General features: G+C 30.4%; 1 protein-coding gene and 1 non-coding gene across 2 annotated transcripts; one reads left to right on the top strand and one right to left on the bottom strand.

The window, feature by feature from the left end:
• The first annotated feature begins 5,972 nt into the window (after positions 1–5,972).
• On the top strand, positions 5,973–6,045 carry TRNAA-AGC (transfer RNA alanine (anticodon AGC)). The gene has a single exon. It is a non-coding gene; the product is annotated as a tRNA-Ala (tRNA).
• Positions 6,046–8,487: 2,442 nt separating this feature from the next.
• LOC127251115 (sulfite exporter TauE/SafE family protein 4-like) lies at positions 8,488–11,643 on the bottom strand. Its single transcript, XM_051274699.1, has 12 exons — positions 11,313–11,643; positions 11,029–11,188; positions 10,656–10,856; positions 10,446–10,507; positions 10,306–10,351; positions 10,160–10,212; positions 9,975–10,061; positions 9,830–9,880; positions 9,514–9,753; positions 9,326–9,419; positions 9,088–9,228; positions 8,488–8,899 (listed from the first exon to the last, which is right to left on the bottom strand). Exons 1-12 carry the CDS (start codon positions 11,460–11,462, stop codon positions 8,817–8,819), a joined length of 1,368 nt encoding a protein of 455 aa, XP_051130656.1. The 5' UTR covers positions 11,463–11,643; the 3' UTR covers positions 8,488–8,816.
• Between the last annotated feature and the right edge of the window lie 871 nt (positions 11,644–12,514).

Here is a 12,514-nt window from a genome sequence, read left to right as displayed (position 1 = left end):
GCGATGTATTGGTCGGCGAGTTTCACCGGGCGGCGACACAGCAAGAGAATGATGGAAGAAGAAGAACGAAAAACTGGAGGGAAGAATGTGAAGAAAACGAATGACCGTTATATCTTAATTTTAATTTTAGGGCAAACTTAAATAGTACTTTACAATAATAATAAAATAATTTGATTATAATTAAAAATTATTATATATTTATAAAAATAAAATTAATATGAAGTACTAATATTAAAAAGTAATAAATAATTAAATAATTATTAATAATATAATAAAATAATAATATTTTTATATATTGATAGGTACAAATAGTGGTGATTATAATTTTTTTTACCCAATAGACGCTACATTCGGCCCCTTCAATATTTTTTTTAAAAAAAATAAAATAAAATGCGTAAAATAGTGCCTTATTCAGAAAAATTGTGGCTTGATTTCTGATGATGTATTACCTCCTATAATATTATTTGAAAATAATGCAGCTTGTATAGCTCAATTAAGGGAGAATATATTAAAGGCGATTGGACAAAGCACATATCTCCGAAGTTCTTTTTCACTCATGATCTTCAGAAAAGTGGTAAAATTGATGTGTAACAAATTCGATCTTCTGAAAATTTTGTAGACTTATTTACGAAGGCGCTACCGACTGCAACATTCAACAAATTGATACAAGAAATTGAAATGCATTGGCTGAAAGATATTAAATAAAGTCCAAAAGAGGAGTGCATTAATACAAAAATGATGTACTATTTTTCTTTCACTATGATTTTTTTCTACATGGTTTTTTCATAGTAAGGTTTTAACGAGGCACATTCTTTATACAAAAGCATCCAAGGGGGAGTGTTACGAAATACATACGTAGTTACACGAAGCAACTACGTAGCATATATGTCTGTTTTTCTTTTCCTTCCTAGTGAAGTTTCCCTGCCTATAAATACAACTATGAAATGTTCAACGAAAGACATTCTGCATTAAATTCTCTTCACCTTACTTTAAACTTCTTGCTGTTAGGATAGATACTTTGATTACCTAGACCAGTCATGCATGTTTGTTACTTGGACTATGTAGCACTACTAAGAACTACGCATGGCTTGATCCCATTCGGATACGTAGGCAGCCTACTTTGAGTTCAGCCACTGCTATATAGTTTTTTTTTTTATTTTAAAAGTATAGAAAAATATGCTATTAAAAACAATAAAATATATTGTTGAGTAGATTCCGATCAACGAGCCGAAAAAATGCGAATTACAAGCTTACTTGTGTTTAGTGACGAAGTCGATGCATTATTGTTGTATGCGATAAATATTGTTCATCTACTTCACGTAGCAAAGAATCAAACGATTGAAGAGTTTAGGAAGAAATTTCGAAATAACATACGGATAAATGTAAAACAAATTATATAAAAATTTGTGGATATATTTTTTTAAATTTCTTTCCAAAATATTGTTATTCCATATATAAATCATATTAATTAAAATTGATATACTAAATTTATGTTACTATAATTACTATTGTATATCAAATTACATTTTAATCATTCCTTTAAATCTCATCCGTTAATTTTATTTTTCAATCGACGGCGCGGATTAAATCAGCATGGTGCTGAATCAACACCATAAGCGAATTTGATATTATATATTCATATTAGAACAATACATATAATATATTCTATTTATTCATAAAAATAAATAATTTAATATAAAATATTATTTTTTATATTATGGACATGAGGTTTTATATTTAATATAAAAGTTACATTTATCTAAAACGTGGACAAACCCATAGGGTGTTTGTTATGTGTTTTGATTTTGACATATTTTTTCACGTTAGATATGATAAATGAAAATGGGCCGATAATATAAAAAATAATATTTTATATAAAATTATTAATTTTCATAAGTAGATATAATGGTATTATATATTTTGTGTAAATATGTATGCACACACTATATTTTCTTATAATAATAATTATCATTGTTATAATTTTTGGGGAAAATTTATTGATCATCAAAATAAATGGGCTTGTATATATATAATACAAAATGATTTCGATAAACTCAAATTTAAGTAATCTAATATATGAATAAAATCAAATCTAAAATCGAATATCTAAAATATCTCAAATAGTGACAATTTCCAAATGCAGTTGAGGAGGGTGAAAGAGAGGATAGAGCGACATTTGAAGCAACATAAGCAAATGTGCTAGACGAGGATCCCAAATAGTGCAGTTGATGCCACAAAGTGGGGACTGACGTAGATCCGAAGACCTCCGAAGCGGAGACTGTGTTGGAAGACAACGATGGAAACAAATTTGATGTGGGTACTCGCAGCAGAAGGAGCTCCAAATGCACTCGAACTTGCCGCCCCACCAGAAGACAACGAACCAAACGAATTCAGAGTTGAAGCAGCATCAGAAGATGATCCGAAGAAGTTCGAGCTCGTCCCCAGACTCGAAGGATTGTGAACTGAACAAAAGAGAAGAGGCAGCGGTTGACGAGGACGCTTAAAACCAAAATAATGCTCTCAACTGAATTAGAGTCGAAAACAACGTGACTCTCGACGGAGTCGGAAACAACAAGCCTCTTGATGGAGTCGGAAATAACAGGACTCTTGATAGAGTCGAAAATAACAACACTCACGATGGAGTAAAAAGACTTTCGATGGAGTCGAAAATAACGACACTCATGATAGAGTACCATGACTCTCGATGGAGTTGAAAATAACGGCACTCATGATGGAGTAACAGGACTCTCAATGGAGTAAAAAATAACGGCACTCACGATGAAGTAACAGGACTTTCGATGAAGTCGAAAATAACGGCACTCACAATGGAGTACAAGAATCTCGATGGAATCGAAAATAACGACACTCACGATGGAGTAACAGGACTCTCGATGGAGTCGGAAATAATGGCACTCACGATGGAGTAACAAGACTCTTGATGGAGTCGGAAATAATGACACTCACAATGGAGTCGAAAATAATGGCACTGGAGAAACACAAAAGACAAATCGTAGACAGATGCGCAGATATAACTTCAAAAGTAGATAAAATCAAGACTAAAAACAAAATCATAATCAGAAACAGAAACAAAAAGGATTATAAACCATAGTTAAAATCTTAAAATTAGAACACCTCTGGGTACATTCGAAGTTGAATGTACTCGAAGAAACGCGGGTTGTAAGCTATATCTACGGTATTTGATACCATGTTAGAAATTTTGGGGAAAAATAAGAAAATTGTCTTATTGATATTAAAATAAAATGGCCTATATATAGACGTTACAAAAACAGATCTCGATAGACTCAAATTTAAATAATTTAATCAATGGATAAAATCAAATTTAAATATAAATCTATTAAATCTAAAACTAAATATTTAAAATATCTAAATAATAATAATAATAATAATAATAATAATAATCGGAAAGCATAAAGCATATTGAAAATCTTTTATTGGAAGAGCAAATATAATATTTGATGGAATAAAATTGGCGTGATCAAATGCTGGTATTTTTTATATATATTTTTTTCTAATACAATTTTAACTAATATGCGACGTTATCAATATTTAAAATCAAAATTTTATATAAATAGCAATTTCATTAGTAAATTATTTTGAACACAAGTTAATTTATTCAACTATATAGTATTACAAAACCAAAATCTCATTTACTTCCATCAAATATAATTTTTGTAGTGAGACAACATAAATATATTCTTAAAATTAAAAAATTTACCTTATACATGTTATAAATATTCTAACAAATTTTATTTACACAAATATCAATTATTGCAAATAAACCCACACAACACAAATAAAGTAACACCAACCATTATTAAATTTTATTTTTTTTTAATATTAGAAAAAAAACAAATATTACTCTATAAAATGGCCAGAGAGTATTAATCCATATAATTTAACAACTAAATAACAATTTAATAATGAAAGAATTATTATTATTATTATTATTATTATTATTTTATGATGAGATGAAAACTCAACGTATCCAATACTTCATTTGTTCTACCTAAATAATCTTACTTCTCATCCAGACTTGTTCTAAGCAAATGATTCATTTTTTATTTTTATTTTTTATAATTTGAAAATTTGCAGCTAGCTAATCGTTGAGTTCGTTTTGGGTAAATCTCGGTCGAACCTAATACCTTGCAAATTAAACTCGATAAGCAAGTCACATTAGGTGGACCATGTGTGACAAATGGACCTCTGGAGGCATTGGAAGTTTAAATCCGTAACCTAATGGTCACGAGTTCACATTCACAGACTATTCTTTACGAGACTATTTTTGTTTTAAGTTTACGGTGATTCTCAACTTCTCATTCAATTACTAATTTACATATACTTGTTGGAAATTTTGACAGTTCGAAACTTAATTCAACGAGTCCCTCGATAAATAAAATATGTTGGTCCACTCTTTAGTCCGACCCATCAAATCGGCCGAATTTCTTTAAATCCAAACCCCAAGCCCAAACCTTTAATCCTAAGTCCATTACTTGGTTAGATTAATTTTTGGGTAGTTTATTAGATAGAAAGATTGAGAGTTTGGTATGTATAAGTTTTCATAGAGTAGAAACCGATCAGTGAGGAGATGGAGTGAACAGATGAAATTATATCGAATTTCGATGAATTTTTATTTTTTAATTTTTTTTAAAAAAATCTTATACTAGTGAAATTTATACGAGAGTTATACAATATAATTTTATTTTTTATTTTTATTTTTTCAAATTATTTCAATGTGAAACTTAGTTCTCTTTAATACACATACAATCAAATTTTGTGATAAAATTAAGATTATGAACTAATTATGTCGCATAAAAATGTTATCACTTATCAGCTTGAAGTCAATATCGAATTCATCGTCTTTATTTTTTTTTTTCAATATCAAATTTACTGTTTTCTTTTTTTAATAAGTGTGAAAATTCATTATTACTTTTAATTATTACACAATCTCAATTTTTTTTTTTTTCTAACAAAAAGTAATTCCACAAATGAATAATATTACCTTCGTAAATAATCAATCTATTTATTTATTTTAGTTTTTTGTATTAATCATAATCAATATATCAAAATTTTACTATTTTAGTAGATTTGGTTTCCATAGAATAAAAAAAATGCTATTATATTTCATAAAATCACCAATTACACTCATTTAATTAATATATTCTTACACATTATCTTGTAAAAGTACTCATTTTAATATATCTACACAAATATGCTCATTTTATATTTAGTAAAATATACATTTCTTTTTCAAATTTAGGCAAAATAGCAAAAAGGTTTACGAAATTTGCTCCAAAGATTCTAGTCCTAAAATTGAGTTTTACTTATGGTTCAGATAATGTTATAAAAAATATCCAACCCATTGGTACGCGCTTAAATTATACTCTCTCCGTTTCAATACAATAGTCTAGATTACCATTTTATGTTCGTCTTAAAACAATAGTTTTATTTCCATAAATAACCATATTACTATAAAACTACCCTTACTTTTTCATTATTATTACACAATTGCCACTACTTTTTACACTAATACACTCACAAGAGCAAAAAAGTCTTTTACCCGTACTTTTTACCTACTACCAATATAATATCATTATTTCTTAAATCTTGTGCTAAACACAACACATACTATAATTTTGGGACGGAGGGAATAAGTATTATTATAAATTCATAGATAAATACGAGAGAAAGATACAAAAATACCCTCCTACGTATTATTAAAACTAATTTTTTTAATCTCAAATTATTTATGAATTTGTAATAATACTCGCAGTTAAGCCCATCTATTATAATATCCGTTAAATATTAATAGGTGTGGTATTTTTTGTAACACTATAAAAAGCACAAGTACGGAAAATAAAATTTTAGGGTTGGAGGGTCTTTTCACCAATTTTTGCAAATTGTAAATAATTATTATATTTATATATAGTTAGTTTAAACTACTATACCATCATGGGGATGTAGCTCAGATGGTAGAGCGCTCGCTTAGCATGCGAGAGGTACGGGGATCGATACCCCGCATCTCCATTCTTTTTAATTTTATTTATGGGCCTAAGCTCAATTTAATTTGGGCTTTTATTACTGGGTTTAAATAATTTCTTCGGCCCAATTAAAGTGTTGAATATATACTACTTTGTACCTATTTAAAGTTTATGCACTTATTTATTTTTCATTATAATCTCAATTCTATCTATGAAGAATATTTTGGTTTAATTAAATAAACATATATTAACTGATATATGTTTTAATTAAATGATATATGTTTTAATTTTAATTCTATACAAGAAAAATAATGTTATATAGAATAATATGTAGAGAGATGTTGTTTGTTAGTGTATATATATATATATATATAATAAAAAATAAAAATAATTGTACTAAATATTACACAGACTTGTGTGTGTTTTGCAATTTGAAATATATATATAAATAAGTGTTGGATATAAGCATTTTAGAGAAAATATATATATATTTTTGTAATATAAATGAGAAAAATAAGTTCACGACTAGGACCAATTATACTCTTCTTTTTCAAAATATTTAACTCTGTATATATATTGGATTTTTGGGTGAATTACCCATACCAGGTTCTTGATCCTTTTTCACTTCTTTTCTATGCGATTCATGCTACGATAATCTGATCCGCGGTCCAATTTCTCCGAATTGGAGCCCAATATTTCATCCTAGAATTATAATCTTAGTCATTCGTTGCTGCATTGATATATATATATATATTTATTGTCGTCTCTTTCATTTTTCATAGTAGTCGTTGATATATGTTTTTTTCTCTCAAAAAGTTGTTATGTGTCGTGATCATTTTACCTCTTCTTCTGGTGTATGTCCGGCAGGTGTTTTCCGACGATATTCACTGCAATTGTATTAGGCCTTTGTTATGTTGGACATTGGGGAATCTTTGATGAGATTTAATTTCTACTGTCCGATTTTTTCAAATTGTGCTGTTTAATTTTGAGATTTTGAGTTTCTTCTTTCTGGGTAGGAGATAGGCTCGTCGGGTGTCCGTTGACTGTCGTTGGAACATCTCTTCCTTCTTGTCGATTTCTTTGTTCGATAAAGTGAACCGATTTTAAATCTGAGCCACATTAGTGTGTTCTTTGTGTTTCGATTGTGTTACGTTTGTGTTTTTGTTTTTCAATAAAGTTCTATTTAGTTCCTTTCAAATATTGTGTTCGATTTAGTATTTTCGATCCAAAATATAACAATATATATATAATATAGGGTAAACTGTTTTTCTAATCTCGTAATTAGATCCCTTTATTATTTTACTTCTGTAACTAGAGGTTGTCTTAAAATAGTCTCGTAAGTGAAATTTTTTTTCAATTTAGTCCTCAATGCCTCTGTGGCATCTGCGTGGCGGCTGATGGACGTGTGTCAGCCAGATCAGCGCCACATGGCTGACACACGTGGATAATTGTTATTTTTAAAATTTATTTTTAATAAAAATAAATAAAATTAAATATATAAAATTTAAAATTTAAAAATATAAAAAAATAAAAATTATCCACATGTTCGTCAGATCAGTTCCACGTGACCACTATGTGTATAATTTATATTTTTTATATTAAAAATAAAAATAAAATATAAAAATATAATTAAAAAATATAGTAATATTATAAATTATTAAAAGTCGCATAGTGCTGATTTGACGGACATGGATAATTTTATTTTTTATATTATTTATTTTTAATTTTTAATTTTATTTTTATAATTTTTTATCTTTTTATTTTAAAGAAATAAAAATAAAAATAATCCACGTGACATGACACGTATCCGCCAGTCTGCCACATAGATGCCACCTAGGCATTGATGACTTAATTCAGAAAATTTTTCTCTTACGAGACTATTTTAAAATAACCTTCAGTTACGAGATTAAAATGATAAAAAAAATTTAAGTCACGTGACTTCAAAATCAGTTTACCCTATAATATAGGGTTCATTCCACAAAAAAAATTGTTGGCTTGAGATTGAGTTTGAAGAATATTTTAATATTATATTTTATCAAAAAATAATATATTTTTATTGAAAATGATGTAAATAAGTAACGACTTATTTTAGTTTAAATAAAAATCACACATTTATAAAAGAAAAAAAAATAGTATTTCTTTCGTTTCAAAACTATAGTCTGGGTAAAAAATTTTTTTATCCTTGTGTAAAACACAGTGACAATTGTGTAATAATAATGAAAAAGTAAGACTAATTTTACAGTGATATAATTATTTATGAAAATGAAACTATTGTTTTAGAACGGATTGGGACGGAGTATATACAAACATGGATTAAATGCTTGATCCCATTAAATCAGCATAATAATTTGATACTCGAGAATTGATGTGTATACGAATCATAGAGGTGACCAGCTAATATTTATTTTCTTAAATTTATTCACACAAATATTATTGTGACCACTACACAATTCAATTCGAACCATCTTTCTCCCCCAATGTCCCCATCAACATTTAAATTGCAATTCCAATTTATAATAATATCATCAAATTCAAATTACAAACAAACACAGAAAAATTAAAATAATAAAAACAAAAAATTATACCAAAATGGATATATGTATGGTCAATTAGGCATTGGCCAACACTCCCCATTATTTCTATTTACATCTTACAAAATAAAGCAATTTAGACAGATTCTTTTCAAAAAAAAAAAAAAAAGGAAAAAAAAAAAGTGTGGTCAACAAGACATTGGCCAACAACACAAAAATTAAATTTCTAACAAAATATATATATATATATATATATGAGATTTATTACAAGATCATAAATCATTCTTCATTGACTGCTACAAAAATCCAAGAATCCCATGAACTCGTTGTGTTTGATCATCCAAATGCTTTTCCCTATTCCAACAACACCTTCAAGTACAAATATATATATATATATATAAATATAATCGATTTGATTAGAATACTATATTTTTTCAATAAAATAAAATTTTTGATGTAATATTTTAAATGAAAAATAACGATAAAGTAAAATTTTTGATGTAAAATTTTAAATGAAAAATAACGACAGAGAATAAATGAATAGCGACTTTTCTTACCCATCGTAAGAGCGCTCGCGAATATGACGCCGGAGAGGATGAAAACAATAATCGAAACTCTTCCGAGGATCGCGATAGGTTTTCTTACCAAGCATTGCCCCCAAAACCCGGCCAAGATCGAAACGGACATAAGATATACAGCTGGACAAGACAAGAAAAGACAAGAAAATTCGAAGCCATCATCGAATTATACGATTCATTGTAAGATCGAACGATCGATATTTTCGCGCAACCTTACCATAAGGGATTGGAAATCTTTTGAGTAGATAAAACTCAACCACGGATAGAGATGAGGAGAACATCATTACAAAGGTCGCCGTCGCGCTCGCGACCTGTAACAACGGAAATTTCCGATGTTGTCCTTAATCAATACAAAACGACGAAAGTATCATTGTCAGAACATTAAATCGATGAAGGCGACAATACCTGAGGGATCACTCCAATCTCGAGCAAGAGGGGGCCGAGGATGAAGCCCCCGCCGGAGCCTAACAGGCCCCCAACTGTGCCACCCAAGAATCCACACAGCGCGCAGAACGCAAGATTTGTTGCTGTCCATTGGATCGCTGCTTCGCAGATTAGATCGGGATTTCCGGCCAGTCGCCTTTTCTTGCTTTCCTTGTACAGTTTGACGCATTCGTAGACAAAAACCATCAGCGCAACGGGAATCTGCGAATGCAAGAAAAAGTAAAGATTGAAACTTGAGAATCGAGCAGATGCGACGAGGATCTTTTCTTTTTTTTACCTGTAATAAACTTAGCACCCAATACCATGTACTGCAAGTTTTCGTGTCGTTCTGGGAGGGAAGAGACGACGAACAAAAGGTTAGTATTAATGTAAAAAAATCGAAAACGTTGCGTTGAAATGAAGAAATCGTTTGCTTCTCTTGCCTTGATTATTTGAAGAAGAAGAAAGCAGATCCATACGAACAGCAGCGCGAGGATTCCCTTGACATTAAGGTTGCTCTTCATGATTTGCTGCGAAGGAATTCGAATTATTCGATGCAGAGGATCGAAGAAAAAAGAAAACAAAAACACGATTGGAGAAGATGGAAGGAGAATTAAAATGTGCTCACCAATGGTGTTTTCTCCTCTTTAGGAGACAACGATTCGTATGCATCGATCAATACTGATACGCCCAAAAACACAACAGGAAATCGAAAAATGTTTAGCTTCACTCTGTAAATTTATAAACCTCACAAATTGCAGTTTCACTACTTACATTCGCCGCGAGAATCGACGCACGTCAGTTTATCTTCCATGGCTTTCTGCATCACATAATCCATGCTTTAAAGCTAAATATATATACATATATATGTATGTATGTGTATGTAATGAAAGACTGCTGATGAGTGAACTAACCTTAAAAACGGATTCGTCCTTCCACATCTCGATCGCCTTAGCAAAGGACCGAGAAGAAGTTCCTGCACAGTAGTCACAATATCATCAAGAATCCATCTAAAAGATAATCAGTTTCGCGAAAGTCGAACCAGTCATTAATCACAAACAAAAAATTTGAATAAGATTCAATAATCTTTGATCAAAACAGGGCAATAAATACGATTATCGTACCCAAGAACAAGATTATAATCAAGACAGTGATGAGCCAATACGGAAAGACAACACTCATAGCCACACCAAAAGTTATGCCGACCATTAACATAGGCTGGAATAAAAGAGCCAAATCGTAGTCGATTATCGGCACTTCTCTGCAAGGATGAGGCACTCTCATGTTGTACCAAACCGACGACGCCGAAGCCCCCATTATCATGCCTGGAAAGAACCAATCACCTCAAAAAAATCTCCCAACAATTCTATACAAGGGATAAAATTCAAAAACAGAACAAATTCAACAGGCGCATTTCGGCGAACACATGTCCTGCGCCATAGACAAAAGCTCGATCTATACAACAAGTTAAGTGATATACAAATTTCCAATTCTTACACTTCGAAATTGCAGCAGCAGATTTTGTATCGAATCCAACAACTAGAGTTAGCATCGGAACGAAAATTCCTCCTCCCCCAACCCCACCCACAGTGCCGCAAGCAGAGCCTAAAAATCCAATTACAGTGGCCAGCACAATTCTCCAACTAAACTTCAATTCCTATCGAAACACAATAACAATTAGGTTAAAAAAAAAAAACAAAAAAACAAAAACACACAATTCCGTCGATTTTTAACGCAAATTCCTCACTTAAAACAGCAACATTCAATCGTCAGTTACTTACAGGCCAGACTAGGGTTTCGGATCCATTTGTGGACGAAAGCAGCCATGGCTTCGCATGGCGGCCTTGCGAGTAGCTATTGACCCAATAAACCGATACAACAGCCAATGAGAACCCTGTCAGAAGATAAACCACGAACTCCTTCGCAGCCATGGCGGACGAAGATACACACACCTGCAACGAACTCAAAATGCCAAATCCTCACCAGTCACCACACAAATGCTTCTACAGCGTTCAAAACTACGATTCCGAAATTAAAGGAACTGAGCGTTTGCACAATCGGGAATCACCAACAAGATTTGATTTTTGGTTTTGTGGGAAGGAATTGTGGCGGAAATCGAAGTATTAATAGCATTTTTTGGGCACGTGAATATCGTAGAGGCGGCGCATTGCGCCAATTACTACAGCCGTCGATCGCATGCTTCCCCGAATCACCACGTGGCAGAATATGATATGCTGGATTTTATTTGATCTCAATCGGAGATCTCACCTCCCTCGTCCAACCCAGTGCCAGGTAAGCAAAAATTTAAAGGAAAACAATTAAAAAATCTTCCTTTTGTTTTTTTTTTTTAATTAATTTTAATTTTATATAGTATTTATTATAATATATTTATCATATTATATACTCATTCCCAGGTCCACGTTGCCGTTTCTGTCCGTCCCACATACCATAACATTTTAAATTTTAAATTTTTTTAATTTTAATTAAACTAATTAGTTATCTTAATCTTAATTTATAATTATTTATATTATCGGATAATTATTTTCACTAATACATTTTTAATTATCTACTAATTACACTCCTCCTAAAATATTATTCTCTATACAATAATATATATATTGATGTATTTTTTTTTAAAAAAAAATTAACTTTAAAAATAAATAATTTTGATATAAATATATAAATATATTTTTTTTGTTGAGTTGGAGGAAAGAGAATACGAGGTAGAAAAAAGAAAGTATAAAATAAAATTGGAGAGATACTTTGATAGAATACCCTTTTTTTCCTTTTTTTTTTTTTTGTTTTTTTTGTCATTACCTTTATATCATACAATACTAATAGAGTTAATTTAGTCTTTTTACATTTATTTTTACTTTATTTAAATATAATATTAATATTTCTAATGCTAGTAAAAAAAAAATAAATGAATATATAGATACGAGAAGGGGAGTATTATTTTACATGTGCAACTTGGTTTATTGTG

Source organism: Andrographis paniculata, unplaced genomic scaffold (assembly GCF_009805555.1).
Source record: "Andrographis paniculata isolate CXL003 unplaced genomic scaffold, ASM980555v1 Contig38END, whole genome shotgun sequence".
Classification (NCBI taxonomy): domain Eukaryota; kingdom Viridiplantae; phylum Streptophyta; class Magnoliopsida; order Lamiales; family Acanthaceae; genus Andrographis; species Andrographis paniculata.
This window is presented reverse-complemented; position numbering and strand designations above follow the sequence as displayed.

What these genes read in the sequence shown, in the direction of transcription:
- LOC127251115 (XM_051274699.1), bottom strand. Translation starts at nt 11,462, where the DNA reads ATGGCTGCGAAGGAGTTCGTGGTTTATCTTCTGACAGGGTTCTCATTG. An exon ending in AGGACGAATCCGTTTTTAAG is followed by an intron (nt 10,352 to 10,445) that starts GTTAGTTCACTC and finishes TATGTGATGCAG; the next exon opens with AAAGCCATGGAAGATAAACT. An exon ending in AAGATTTCCAATCCCTTATG is followed by an intron (nt 9,229 to 9,325) that starts GTAAGGTTGCGC and finishes TGTCTTGTCCAG; the next exon opens with CTGTATATCTTATGTCCGTT.